Raw genomic sequence first — 14,312 nt, forward strand, 5'->3', positions numbered from 1 at the left:
ATCCCCTACCTGGTTACCTAGACGACAGATCCCCTACCTGGTTACCTCAATGACAGATCCCCTACCTGGTTACCTAGACGACAGAGCCCCTACCTGGTTACCTAGACGACAGAGCCCCTACCTGGTTACCTAGACGACAGAGCCCCTACCTGGTTACCTAGACGACAGATCCCCTACCTGGTTACCTAGGCGACATATCCCCTACTTGATTACCTAGACGACAGGGCCCCTACCTGGTTACCTAGACGACAGAGCCCCTACCTGGTTACCTAGACGACAGAGCCCGTACCTGGCTACCTAGACGACAGATCCCCTACCTGGTTACCTAGACGACAGATCCCCTACCTGGTTACCTAGGCGACATATCCCCTACCTGGTTACCTAGACGACAGAGCCCCTACCTGGTTATCTAGACGACAGATCCCCTACCTGGTTATCTAGACGACAGATCCCCTACCTGGTTACCTAGACGACAGATCCCCTACCTGGTTACCTCGACGACATATCCCCTACCTGGTTATCTAGACGACAGATCCCCTACCTGGTTACCTAGACGACAGATCCCCTTGCCTGGTTACCTAGACAACAGATCCCTTACCTGGTTACCTAGATGACAGAGCCCTTACCTGGTTAACTCAATGACAGATCCCCTACCTGGTTACCTAGACGACAGATCCCCTTGCCTGGTTACCTAGACGACAGATCCCCTACCTGGTTACCTAGACGACCGATCCCCTATCTAGTTACCTAGACGACATATCCCCTACCTGGTTACCTAGATAACAGATCCCCTACCTGGTTACCTAGGCGACATATCCCCTATCTGGTTACCTAGACGACAGAGCCCTTACCTGGTTACCTAGACGACAGATCCCCGACCTGGTTACCTAGACGACAGATCCCCTATCTAGTTGCCTAGACGACATATCCCCTACCTGGTTACCTAGACGACAGATCCCCTACCTGGTTACCTAGGCGACATATCCCCTACCTGGTTACCTAGACGACAAAGCCCTTACCTGGTTACCTAGACGACAGATCCCCTACCTGGTTACCTAGACGACAGATCCCCTACCTGGTTACCTCAATGACAGATCCCCTACCTGGTTACCTAGACGACAGAGCCCCTACCTGGTTACCTAGACGACAGAGCCCCTACCTGGTTACCTAGACGACAGAGCCCCTACCTGGTTACCTAGACGACAGAGCCCCTACCTGGTTACCTAGACGACAGAGCCCCTACCTGGTTACCTAGACGACAGAGCCCCTACCTGGTTACCTAGATGACAGGGCCCCTACCTGGTTACCTAGACGACAGAGCCCCTACCTGGTTACCTAGACGACAGAGCCCCTACCTGTTTACCTAGACGACAGGGCCCCTACCTGGTTACCTAGACGACAGAGCCCCTACCTGGCTACATTCGCATGCCGGTCCTGGCCGTCGGCATCGTCGCGAGACGATGAACCAACCACGCGGCCACCTCGCAGCGCCGCGCTCACAGCAGCAAGGGTCCAGCCGCTGATTGCTCATTTTTGCTTTTATTGCGACCGCGCCAGCGCTGACGGTGAAAGCTCACTGCTCACCGGGTGTGCACCACGTTAACAATTTAACAGACGCATTACCGAGTTCAGTTGACAAATCCATCATCTGTTTACCCAGGTGACACATGAGTTGCCCGCTTACCAAGGTGACAGGAGCATTACCCAGGTGACAGATCCGTTACCTGGTTACCTAGGCAACAGACCCATCACCCAGGCAGCAAAACTTATTGCTTGCTTAATCAAGCGATAGACCCATCACCTGGTTACCCAGGTGACAGGTCCATTACCTGGTCACCACGAAAACAGATGGGTAAACCCCACACACTCCGGTGACCATCAGCGACCGCAAATGTTGACGTTCGACCGCAATAACCGCGCCCTGACCTGGCACCCGCGTCCCGCCACTCTCAAAATCGGTGTCCGACCGCCGCCGTGGAATGCCCCACTCACCATCGTCAACTCTTAGCGACGACGGTGAATGGGGCATGAGTGGTTGATGCGTGCCGATGGGTTGCCACCTTCAAACGAAAATAACGGGACCTATCGCAGGAACAAACAAAAATGCCCCCGCCCCGCTCACCCCGGCATAGCAGGTCGAAAGTTGCCAACATTTTGGGGAAATTTTCTTTGCATATTACCAATTTCTGCACACAGTGAAAGGTCGTATTAAAATTGTAAATGTTGTGGATTTACTCTCCAACACACCGGTGGGCTGAAGTAGTAACTAATTGGCGTATTGTTTACGTGACAAATCCCTTACTGGCTGTGTTGGGTGGTGGAGGGTTACGACACATTTGTACTTACGTGATCTAACCCAAAAACCTTTATTATGAATATTGGTCGCCAAAGCCTACGTGTTCAATTACCAATTTCTGTTCGGTGCCATCGATTGAGGTAGGAATTTTTAACAAAAATCAAATGCTTTAGGGCAAATTGGACCCAACATCGCCAATTCCAGGCCCCAACAAGATAGACATCTCGACTAGGCCCCAACACAAGCAGGCGAGGCCCTAGGCAGGCGTGCCCAGGTTGTTATGGCCGTTTGAGGCAAGGGGATCTTTCCTCCTCTCCGGGGTCGAGTGAAGCCGTGCCAGGTCAGGACGCTTCCGCACTACAGCTACAGCTAAAACCCTACAGGCGTGCGTCTCAAGCCTCCGCGCGCGACGCGTGTTTTCCCAATCAGATGCAGCTCTCCACCGCTGGGGCACCCATCGGGACAGGGAAACGCGTGCAGGCCCGAACCAGAAACCACAACACGCAGAGAGACAAGGCCCCCACGCCCAAGGCACTTGGATGTGAGTCGCGCCTTTCCTGCCGTTTGTGGGCAGCGCGCACCTTTGCGTATTGGCATTTCTGACTGTGTTTACACGGGGGGGGGGGGGGGGGGGGGCACGCGGTGGAGGCTTAGGAGGCAGGTTCAAGCGTAGAGGTTCCACAGTTCGCGATTCTCACAGAGCAACACATTCGGCGCTGGCTTGGAAAGCCGTCGGCCGCGAAACCTTTGCTGGGATCGTCGAGCGAGTGGTGGCAGAGTGACACGATTGGTGGTGTTCATCTCATCGGCGAAAGTAGTGACGAATATATTCCACGGGGTGCGCGGCTCTTTAATTGCAGTCATAGGATGACTCTATGAAGAGATTGACAAGGGTTCGTGGATTTTCTGACCTGACGATAACGAAGGGGGAATTGCGCGCCCCTCACACCACAATCTATTCCCCTTGAGCGTTTAACTCAACGTTTGGCATTAGTCAGCCAGACTAAGGGAGAATGGCGACGTGAAATTCACAGCCTCCACGCGGGTCGTCATTGCCCGCGGTTAAACTGGGACTCAAGCGACGCACTCCGTCTCTATTGACGCCCGAGCGGCGACATCGACGACGGTCGCTCTGTGCGAACCGCGCGGCGTGGACCGGGCCGCGGTGATTGTTGTGCTGGTGGTGGTGGCGCTGGTTGAGTGAGAAGATGCCGCCGGGTCCAAGCGCCAAACCCGCGGCATCCGAGTGGACACTTATACAGTGCACCCGCAAAACGGGCCACGGCTACCCACGTGTTTGTGTGCGAACTGTACGGTCGACAAGTGTGTTTAGTGATGATAGTGCACACTGTATGTTTTACGTTGTTGTTCATGATTGTTTTGTTACGATTTGTAATTGATTTTTGGGTTTGGCCACGTGATGACCTGGCCACATTTGTGTCGGTAACACCCTCCCCACCACCTAACGACACAAATGTGGCCAGATCGTCACGTGGGCCTCACACAAATATCATTTCTGAATCCTGGTGTTATGGCTGCATAAACAGCTACGTGATACATTGTGTTGCTCACTTTTCTATTCGGTCACCCAGGCAGCTGGCTGTGGATTGTAACGGTGAAAAGGCACAAAGCGAGGAGCAGCGCTCAAATGTCTATGCACTGAGCAGCCACGAGCATCCCACCAATCAGAGCGACCCAACACGTCCCTTCCCATAATGCTTTGCCTTTGGCGTTGCTTGGCAACCAGCTAATTTGCCAATTACCCCACCGACTGCTCTATGCCAAATGGTCGACTGCCGGGCACATTTTTTTCGACCGCCCAAACGGACCGCTTTGGTAAACATCCGTGGGATCGCCGTGCTGATTGGTGTGGCTGCTAAACATAGCTGGTTTAACGGAGCCTTGAGGTCACCTGATGAAGGCACTGGGGCGAAACAAATCTGGACTTCTCCCACAACAAAACCGAATCGCGCGCGCGTGCGTTCCTGCGAGAGCACGTGCACACGTGCGTGCGTGCGCGAATGCGTGAACATGCGTGTGCGCGCAGTCGGCATGTAACAGTTTACCCCACCTCCCCCGCGATTTGATAAATTGTACGAGTTCGCCGTCACGATGCGGTTCTCACCAACTGATTGTTTTTTTTATCCGTCTCAATTCTTCCGTCTCATTTGTGATCTCAAATCGTCCATCCAGTTCGTGCCATCTCACGCGTAATGACCGTAACCCAACACAAACCTTCTTATAAAACGTTTTACGAAACCAAAGTGACGGATCCCTGAATCATTGCATGCCTATTGCGCGTGGGAGCGTGCGTGTGTGTGTGGGTGAGTGTGTGCGTGCCGCCGATCACTGGCACGTGTTGTAGACGGTGATCTGGCGGTTGATGGCGTGCAGGATGGCTTGCATCTTCTCCTCGAGTCCGTCCAGCGAGCGAGCCTTCTCCTCCAGCGCCTGCTCGTTCCTCTCGTACTGCTCTTCCAGGTCTGCTCCCACGTGCAACGAGGGCGACGCCGGTGAGGCGGGACACACGGGGAACAACGTTGCAGCATCATCGCTCAGCAAATCGCAGCCGAGCTGCTCACCCCGGGCGGGGCCATCGCGCACGATGCGGCCTGGTTTTCCACCGGCTCTTTGCCGTGGCGAGCCAGATCCAAGCCGTGACTCGTTGGCCTCAAAATCTGGCTCGGAGCCAAGCAGGGCCAGGGGCGGGGCTAGCGGTGCGTTCAATGCGTGCGACGTCAAAACAAGTGAAGAGAATCCAACATCAATTAAGGAGAGCGAGTGTGTGCGCCCTGTTTGGAACATTCAGGCTAGCCTGCCTATGATCCATTCTGGGTTTGACCAGACTGGATTATGTGAGGAGCTCACAGATCCTTGGCTTCTGTTTGGTCGGATAGAAGGGCCTAAACGGGAGTGGCACGGGCTGGAGAAGAGATGGGGTGTTGTGGTACAGAAGGATGTGGGGGCTGAGTGCACTTGCTGATGACTGGTACGAGCAGTGTCAAGATCGACCTCTATTGAGGAGGCTCGTGAAAGATGCTACTGGACAAGTGGAGGCAGTTGCCGTCCAACAGCAACGGAGGGCAAAGGAATGACACTCACAACAATGAGTGGAGCGCTGGGTGGCTAAAATGCAGCAAATTAACACAGTGGGGAGCACACGCGCTAGTCAGCACAGTGACCTGCCAACAGCGAGCCTTTGACACTTCACGTGGCCTCAAAGCGCACTTAGCCTGGCACAAGCGCCGTGGTGACGTCACCGCCATTTAGTGGCAAATGGTGGCTGTTGTCTGAGTAAGTGTACGTGTGAGTTCAGTTTGAGCGTGTGTGTGAGTGTAGGCATCACCGCATCGACGCCACACATGGCGTATATCAGCGGAATGGCTCTGTTACTTTAGTGGAAAAAAATAACCAGTGCCTCCTAAGCCACGGCAGGCTCCTGGCACTGGATCCATTGTACAGTGGGAGAGAAGTTTAGTTTGGGGCGATAGCCCACAAAGAGGTACCCATTGTATCGACCCCAGAGGAATGATGGGCTGAGTCAACTACTACCAAACAGAATTTGAACTCGCTACCTTTCCATGTTGAGCCGCCCGTTCTACCGCTGGGCCACTTGGCCCGCTAAAAAACACAATTTCCGAAACCACCCAAATCTCTAAAGCAACGGTAAAACCGCAGCAAATTCCTCACACATCTGCAGAGCAAAAGCGCCTTGGGGTGCCAGCAGCATCAGCAAGATAAAATTACCCATGAGCCTCTGCAGCTTGTCCTGTGCACCGGTGAGGAGTTTGCGGGCCTGATCGCGCAGGGCCTCGGCTCGTTGGCGCGCCGTGGTGGCGCCGTCCGCCTTGCTGCGAGCCTGCGTCTCCAGCAAGCCGAACTTCTCCCTCAGCTCCCCGCCCAGGATCTGGCGACCGGCGGAGGGGGGGACACGCGGAGAGAAGAGGAGATGGTGCGGCGCGAGGGGGGATGGCACCGACGTGAATGGCACGACCGAAACTAACCGCGACAACCGCGAACGCCGCCCGACCGTGGCGACAACCTCGCCCCCGCGGCCTCCGCGATGACCGCCGCCCACGGAGCTGGGGTCGGCACCTGCTTGGCTTCGTCGGCACGGAGCTTGGCGTTCCCCGCGGCCTTGTCGGCGCGCGTGCTGGCCATGGCGGCCTGGCTGCTCTTGATCTTGAGCGCCGCGACGGCATCGTCGATCCGCGCCGCTCGCTCCGCCGCCTCGCGCAGACGCTGCTCTGCGGAGTCCGTCTCCGACGCGATCTGAACGTGGGGTGGTGGGAGCGGGGGTTGGGGGGAGAGGACGGAGGAACGTGGCAGTGCCGCGGTGGCTAGGAGATGTTACCTGCCTCGCCTGGTATACAGGAGGTCGTGGGTTCGATGCCAATGCTGACGGCTGTGCGGAATTGTTCTCCGGCTCCTCCGGTTTTTCCCTCCGCGTTCAGAATCTACGTGCTTTTAGAGTATTTGGCCGCTATAAATGTCCATGAAATGATAAGCCACTTCGTTGAGCTGTCATTTGTGACCCGTGCTCACTAACAGCACTTGCCCCAACAGTCTGTTCAGGCTATACGGGGATCTTTATCTTTGTCTTTATGTGTGCATGTGCTGACCGATGCCAGTGTGTTCTGCGCCCCTTGGATGTCTCCCTTCGCCTGATTGATCGCCTCTTGCGCCGCTTTCTGCGCCATCTCCGCGTCCTCCAGTGCCCCCTTCACTCCCTCCGCCGTCGCCAGCACGTCATCGGCACGCGTCCTGCGAACACGCGCGTGCGCACGCACAACAACACGCGTGTACACATTGTACGCACGCCCACGCGCGGGCAGAAGTGCAAAATGCGTGGCTGTGGATCGCGGGGTCGCTGCGTGCCGGTTGCGCCGTCGCGTCGCTCCCACGACTCTCCGCCCGTCGCTCTGCGTCGCGTTCCTCGTTGTTGGCGGCGACACGGCCGAGCGCTCGCCGCGTGTTGCAGAAGGTCCGCGGCTAGGCGACCGGCTGGCCGCTCCTGGTCGATTACCGCGTGCCGGCGTCGCGGTCCGAGTTTGCCAAAGTTAAAAAAATGTACTCCGCAAACTCCTCCACCGGGACGACGCGCGGCACAGCGACGCTGCTGCCCCCCCCGCCCCCCCCCCCCCCGCGTGCCAAACACGTCGCGACGAGCACCCTGCGCCATGACGACGGACGGCAGCGCCCGCCGTCCGGTCGTCGACCGTCTATCGCGGCATCGACCCTCACTTGGCGTCGCGCGCCTCCTGCAGGAGCCTGTTGGCGTCGGCGATGTCGCCGCTTGTCTGCTCCAGGATGGCGTCGACGTTGGCGAGGTCGGCGACGCGCCGCTTGATCTCGGCCGCCAGCTCGTGCGTCTGCTCGGCCGACGCCGGCACGCTCAGCTCCAGCACGCGGTTCGACACCAGCTCGATGTCGTCGGGGCTGGCGCTGTCCTCTGCACGCGGGTTGACGGAGAAGCATGGGCGAGGAGTTACGGTGGACAGGGGGTAGAGGGATGGTGAGAGATTCGGGAGTGAGGCAGGAGAACGGAGGTGAGGGTCGCGGAGAGAGGCTCGTGAAGAATGACGAGGAGTGATGTTATCTCCATCGCCTGGTATGCAGGAAGTCGGGGATTCGATCCTGACCCTGACGCCTCTTTATCTGGAGTTGGCATGTTCTCCCCGTGGATTTGTCTCTTTCCCTCCACATTAAGAAACATGCGTTGAGTATTTGGCTGCTATAAATCTCCACACGGTAAGCCTCTTCGTTGAGCTATCATGTGTGATGGCCAGGTCTCTTCTGAAAAAGAGCTACATAGCTCAGTGGGCCTTACCTGGTCAAATAAAACTAGTTCATAGTATTCTTAGTTTTTTCGGTAAAGTCACGTTGAAGAGAAACAACAAAATAACAAAATATATATAAAAACAATAAAAAATTCTCACGACGTTTCGAAAAAACTAAGAATATGAATTACTGCAGTCACGAAAGCTTTAAATCAAAATTTAGTTCATAGTAGTTTTATAGAGGAGGAGAGAGGAACACGTGGAATGGAGAACACCATGCAAGTTCGGAGAGACATCACCGCAGTGACTGCTAAGAGGCGTGAAGTGGGCCGTGAGTGGGACACAGTCACGGAAGAAGGGACGATGATGATGATGATGGTGACGGTGGTGGTGGTAATGGAAACAGTTAACAACAAATGTTGAAATGACACCTACTTCACGTCGCCTGTAATCCCATTCCGTGCGATGTGAATTACCCTGAGCCGAACACTAGGGATGGGATTTGGATTTTTTTTTATTCGGATTTTTAAGAACGTTTGGGATCGTTCCGGGGGGTTGCGATCACTTACACGACGTGAGACGCGCTCACACCAGCGGCGCCACGCGGTGCCACGCGGTGCTGCGCGGCGTCGCGTGGCGCCAGCTTCGAGCGGAGTAACAGCTGACGTCGACGAAACCAGATTGGTTTAAACCGTCCGACATTTTGCGTTTTCCGACATTTTTTTGGAACGACGTGAGAATCGGCAGCGCGTACTCATGGAAAAGAGCTTCATAACTCATCGGATTGTCTCCAGGATAAAAACGGATTCTGATTCTGCTGGGGCACTTAGGGGGGTGGAGGAAGTGGGGAGTGGGGGGGGGAACTAAGTTCCATTCCCGGCCACGGTCGGCATCAGTGGCGAGCGATATCTGAACGGGTCGTGAGCCTGGGCCCCCTTCGCCAACACCCCCGCTCGCGACCGGCGTGGTGAGGTACGGATAAGTACGGGGGCACGGCGACTCACGCTGCAGGAAGTCCTTGATCTGCTGGATGAGGGCGCGGAGCTGGGCGTTGGCGCGCTGCGCGCGCTCCCGCGTCCCGTTGGCTCTGTCCAGCGCCGCCTCCGCCTGCCCCCGGGCCTGGTGCGACCTCGCACGCGCATCTTGGACCTGCCCGGTGGGAGGGGGGGGGCGGCGGTCGCGGGGTCAGAGGGCACGGCGCGGAGAGGTGCAAAGCAAAACCGTCGCAAGAAGCATGAACGGGTCCACGCGGCGGGCGAACTCGCCGCTTGCTGCCGAGGTTCACGGTTCAAATCCGGCCGGCCGCCTCGGTTAATACCGCGGTGTGGTATCAACCGTCAAATATTCAACGCGCCGTCCGCTTCGCTCACGGTGGACGTAAAAGGTCTCGCGCGGCCACTCGGAAGCGAGTGGACCATTGTGTGCCGGCGCCTCGCGCCTGGGCATGGGGAGTCACCGGCAAGGGTGGTTCGGGGGGGGGGGGTTGGGAATTCCAGGCTGCCGGGGGCAGCGGCAGAGACCGAACGACCCGACGACGAGGGACACGGCGACCTCCCGGCGGAGGGGAGCGCCGCCCCCCCAAACTCCCCCTCCGCCGCCCCCCCCTGTCCTCCCCCGGCCGCACCTGCTTGTTGAGCTCCTCCACCTGCGCCGCGGCCTGCTGGATCTCCAGGTCGGCGTTGCGCGCTCGCTCCAGCGCCTCCGCGGCGGCCGTGGCGGCGCCGTTGCACCCCAGGCCCCCGCAGCGCGGGGAGCCGTCCTCGTCCCGGCACCCGGGCCCCCCGCACGGGGAGTCCGAGCACGGCTCGTCACCTGGGGAGCCGCACACCTGGGGGAGGGGGAGGCAGCGGTGCTCGGTCACGTGACCCTCGGCCACGCACGGTCACGTGACGCTCAGCGAAGCACAGGCACGTGAGCCGCGTTGAGTATAGTCACGTGACTGTCCATCCGTCTGTGTGACCGTCCTGTCTGTCTGTACGTCTATCCCATCTCTGTCCGTCTATCTGACCTCCATCTCTCTGTTCGACAGCCCGTTTGTCCGTGTGTCTGACTTCCATCTATCCGATCGTCCGTCCGTATTCCGCCCATCCCACTTCCGTCCGTCCATCCGTCCGGCCCCTTATCAGGCCGTCTCTCTGACCTCCGTCCTTCAGGGCCACCATCCGAACCGTCGTTCACCCGTGCGACCATCTATCCGTCCGACTCGCCCATCTGACCTCCGTCCTCCGTTCCCTCCGACCTACATCCGTCCGAGTGTCCGTCCGACCCCTCGTCGGCCCGACCTCCCTTCGCGAGTTCGGGCGTCCACCCACCCCGACCCAGGGGCTACCTCGTCGCCCGTACCCGGCGGGGCGGCGCCGCCCCGCCGCCCGGCCCCCACCGGGAGTCGCACCTTCTCGCTGACGGTGCGCAGGCTGAGCGAACGCACGTCGTCGGCGAGCGTCTCCAGCGCGTCGCGCCCGGCCGCGCTCTTGCGGCGGAACTCGTCGCGCGAGGCCTCGAGCAGCGCCCGGGCTCGCGAGCGGGCGTCGGCCGAGCGGCCCAGCGGGCTCCCGGAGCCCGTCACGGAGGCGTTGGCTCGCGACTCCGCCGCCAGCGAGTCGGCGTGCAGCTGGCGCACGCTGTCGTACGCGCCTGTGGCGGCGAGAGAGAGGGAGGGCGGGGAGGGAGGGGAACGAGGAGGGTGAGGTTGGGGGGGGGGGGAGTGGGGGGCGAGAGGGAGGGTGGCACGAGTGGAGATTCGGTGAAACAGTGGCACCACGTGAGTGGTGAGTGTCTGAGTGTGAGTGGTGAGTGTCTGAGTGTGAGTGGTGAGTGTTTGAGTGTGAGTGGTGAGTGTCTGAGTGGTGAGTGTCTGAGTGTGAGTGGTGAGTGTGTGAGTGGTGAGTGTCTGAGTGTGAGTGGTGAGTGTGTGAGTGTGAGTGTCTGAGTGTGAGTGTGAATGGTGAGTGTCTGAGTGTGAGTGGTGAGTGTGAGTGGTGAGTGTCTGAGTGTGAGTGGTGAGTGTCTGAGTGTGAGTGGTGTGAGTCAGTGTGGTAATACTGTGCCTGAGTGTGAGTGGTGAGTGTCTGAGTGGTGTGTGCCTGAGTGTGAGTGGTGAGTGTCTGAGTGTGAGTGGTGAGTGGTGTGAGTGGTGAGTGTCTGGTGAGTGGTGAGTGTCTGAGTGTGAGTGGTGTGAGTGAGTGTGGTGATGCTGTGTGTCTGAGTGTGAGTGGTGAGTGTCTGAATGTGAGTGGTGAGTGTCTGAGTGTGAGTGGTGTGAGTGAGTGTGGTGATGCTGTGTGTCTGAGTGGTGAGTGTCTGAGTGGTGAGTGTCTGAGTGTGAGTGGTGAGTGTCTGAGTGTGAGTGGTGAGTGTTTGAGTGTGAGTGGTGAGTGGTGTGAGTGTAAGTGGTGAGTGTATGAGTGTGAGTGGTGAGTGAGTGTGAGTGGTGAGTGTCTGAGTGTGAGTGGTGTGAGTCAGTGTGGTGATGCTGTGCACACCGTACCGCGGTAGTTGGAGTTCTTGATGAGATCCAGTTGGTGCTCCAGGCCGCCGGCGGTGCGGTTGAGGCGCCGCACGTCCCGCTCCAGCTCCGCGATCCGCCCCGTGGCGTTGGCGTTCCGGTCCTGGCTTTCCGTGAGGTCGATCTCCAGCGGCGTCAGCCGGTTCGTCAGCTCATCGATCATTTTCCTGCGCGCGGTGATTTTCATTTAATTATGACAAAAAAATGTACCGACAGTTTAATCGCAACCGCGTTGCCGCTTTCGCAGCACGTGATCCTTCGCGCCGGAGGACAGCCCGCGGGTGAGGATATCACAGAGCCACCACCGATGACCCCTTCAATTGACCCCTGTGCCACGCAGCCGGGGGCAGCAGTTGCCCACTCGCCCTGCCGCTGAGGAGAGCGTTCATCACAAGATGGTCAAACCCAACACGTCCGATTTCCAGAGCTGGAGTTGAGCCACGGTGGTGGGCACGCCACGCCGGTACGCGCGTGCCGCACGCGCGCGACTCAACACCCTGCACTCCCTTGCCAGTGAGACGTTCCTTCTCTAGGGATCGTCCGGCCGAAATCATCGTCGGCCGTGATCAGTCCACTGCTGGACGAAGGCCTCCCGCCCAGGCCGACGCCACCTCTCACGGTCGATCCGCCCGGCGCCCGCACTCGAACCGCCGAGCTCATCGCTCCGTCCCCCTGACACTTTGTTGCCTTTATTTAAACCCGGGGGAAGACGCCTCAGGCCTCCTGCGCGAGTTCTCTCATCCACACGCTGACATTTCCGTCCGTCGTTGTAATTCCCAGTGTGTGCACCTCTCTCCATACTGCGAACGCGCGGAACGAGCAGGGGGGGGGGGTGAAAGATGTGGTCGTAAACGCGGCCCCGCACCGGATGTCCTCCATGGAGCCGATGAGGGCGGTGACGGAGAGGGCCGTGGCGACGCGCCCATCCACGATCCTCCGCGCCTCCGCCAGCTTCTCCTCCAGGGCGCCAAACTGCTCCCCGAAGGCGCCGACCGCTCCCGACTCGGCGAGGCGAGCGGCGCGCTCCGCCAGGCCGCGCGACCGCTCCGCCAGCGACTGCGCACGACAGAGTCGACGTCATTATCGTCAGGGCTGACGCTATCCTTGTTCCGGTGTCCCTCCGCATCCTCCCGTGCCCCCCTCGCGTCCCCGTGTCCGCCCGCGTCTCCGCATGCCCCCGCGTCCCCGTGTCCGCCCGCGTCTCCCCGTGTCCCCCCGCGTCCCCGCGTCCCACCTGCACGATGCGGTCCCAGTCCCCGAAGCACTGGTGGCAAGGCTCGCAGTGCGGGAAGCTCCCGGAGAAGCCGCGCGCGCACGCGTCGCAGCGCACCCCCGCCACGCCGGCGCGGCACACGCAGTGCCCCGTCGCCCGCTCGCACTGCGCCGTGGAGATCCCGCGCGCGTCGCACTGGCACGCTGACGCACGCGCACGGGCAGACGACACACGGAGCGGGGGCAGACGCACGCGTGGGTGAGCGGGAGGGGAGGCCGGAGGGTTGGACGGTGGGTGACAGGCCTGGCGGGTGCTTGGGTGGATGGGTGAGTGGTTGGGTGGGCGGATAGGCAGTTGTGCGGACGGGCGGTTCGGTAGGTGGAAGGCCAGATGCATGAGCGTTTGGGTGGTTCAGCGGGCGGCCGAGTGGATGGGCGGCTGGCTGAGCGGGTGCGCGGTGGGCGCGTAGTTACCGATGCACTCGACGCTGGGATTGCCCCAGAAGTTCTCCATGCATTCGGTGCAGGAGCGGCCCCCGAAGCCCGGCTGACACTCGCACTGCCCTGTGAACTACACGCACACAAAACAAAGATCCCCCCGGATAGCGTTGAAACGGACCGCCGGGGCAAGCGGTGACGTTGACAAACCGCAGCAGGTACTCATTCAAGGCCGGGTCGACCTGGGCGTGGCCCAGGACCGGTTCAGATTCGTCGTCACTGGGTGTTGGTCGTGAGCGGGAATCGAACTCGGGTCGCCGGGTTTGTAGCGCAGCGCGCTAACCGCTACGCCACCGCTCCCCGGGGCAGACGCAGAGGCACCCTCCGAGAAGAGACCCCACGTGACCTGTTGGGTTTGTCCCCCCCCCGCCCCCCCAGGTAAGATGGCCGCTTCACGCGGCACGTACCTCGTTGCAGGCGTCGCCGAGCGCCTTGGTGCGGTCGCAGGCGCACGCACGGCACCCCTCGCCCTCGGCCAGGCCCCAGTGGCCGGGCGCGCAGTGCTCGCACGCGCGTCCCAGCGCGTGCTGCCGACACGGGCACTGCCCCGACGCCGCGTCGCACTCGCACACGGCGCCCGGCGGGCAGCGGCGCGGGTCCACGCCGTATGGGCTGCAGGCGCAGCCTGCACGCGCGCGCACAAACACAAGGATCCCGTCTCGCAGCCTTTCACAAGCTGTTGGGGCAAGTGCCGTTAGCGAGCACCTGTAAAGGCCGGCACGGCACACGAAGGGGTGGCTTGTGCCAGCACCACGCCTGGACGCCTTTGTCTCCCCCAGCGGCGATGTTTACACATCGCACCGGGTACTCATTTGAGGCTGAGTCGACCTAGGTGAGGCCCAGGACCGGTTTAAATATTCGTCAGTGGCGTTGGCCGTGATTGGGAATCGAACTCAGGTCACCGGGTTCGGAGCGCAGCCACACACGCACGGGTACGCACAGGGGTACATACACGGGTATGCAAGGTACACGCGTACACGAATACGCCCGGATACGTGCGTACCCACGTGGGTATGCACAC

At 59.6% G+C, this 14,312-nt stretch overlaps 1 protein-coding gene across 4 annotated transcripts in view; it reads right to left on the minus strand.

Moving 5' to 3' along the window:
* Positions 1-1,523: 1,523 nt before the first annotated feature.
* Positions 1,524-14,312, minus strand: part of LOC116952306 (laminin subunit beta-2-like) — a 48,493-nt gene continuing 35,704 nt past the window's right edge. For 3 of the 4 annotated variants that reach the window (XM_032971530.2, XM_032971528.2, XM_032971529.2), the window contains 13 exons: positions 13,699-13,916; positions 13,268-13,364; positions 12,816-12,997; positions 12,447-12,637; positions 11,564-11,748; positions 10,469-10,710; positions 9,701-9,904; positions 9,081-9,225; positions 7,541-7,748; positions 6,919-7,060; positions 6,392-6,568; positions 6,044-6,203; positions 1,524-4,779 (listed from right to left, as the gene is read on the minus strand). In XM_032971530.2, the coding sequence (XP_032827421.2) occupies positions 4,643-4,779; positions 6,044-6,203; positions 6,392-6,568; positions 6,919-7,060; positions 7,541-7,748; positions 9,081-9,225; positions 9,701-9,904; positions 10,469-10,710; positions 11,564-11,748; positions 12,447-12,637; positions 12,816-12,997; positions 13,268-13,364; positions 13,699-13,916 (2,288 nt within the window). In that variant the 3' untranslated portion in view covers positions 1,524-4,642. The remainder of the gene's footprint in view (positions 4,780-6,043; positions 6,204-6,391; positions 6,569-6,918; positions 7,061-7,540; positions 7,749-9,080; positions 9,226-9,700; positions 9,905-10,468; positions 10,711-11,563; positions 11,749-12,446; positions 12,638-12,815; positions 12,998-13,267; positions 13,365-13,698; positions 13,917-14,312) is intronic. The other variant, XM_076074232.1, reaches the window with a different exon arrangement.

This window comes from Petromyzon marinus, chromosome 46 (genome assembly GCF_048934315.1).
Source record: "Petromyzon marinus isolate PM22_M1 ecotype Great Lakes invasive population chromosome 46, UKy_Petmar_22M1.pri1.0, whole genome shotgun sequence".
In the NCBI taxonomy this organism is placed as follows: Eukaryota; Metazoa; Chordata; class Hyperoartia; order Petromyzontiformes; family Petromyzontidae; genus Petromyzon; species Petromyzon marinus.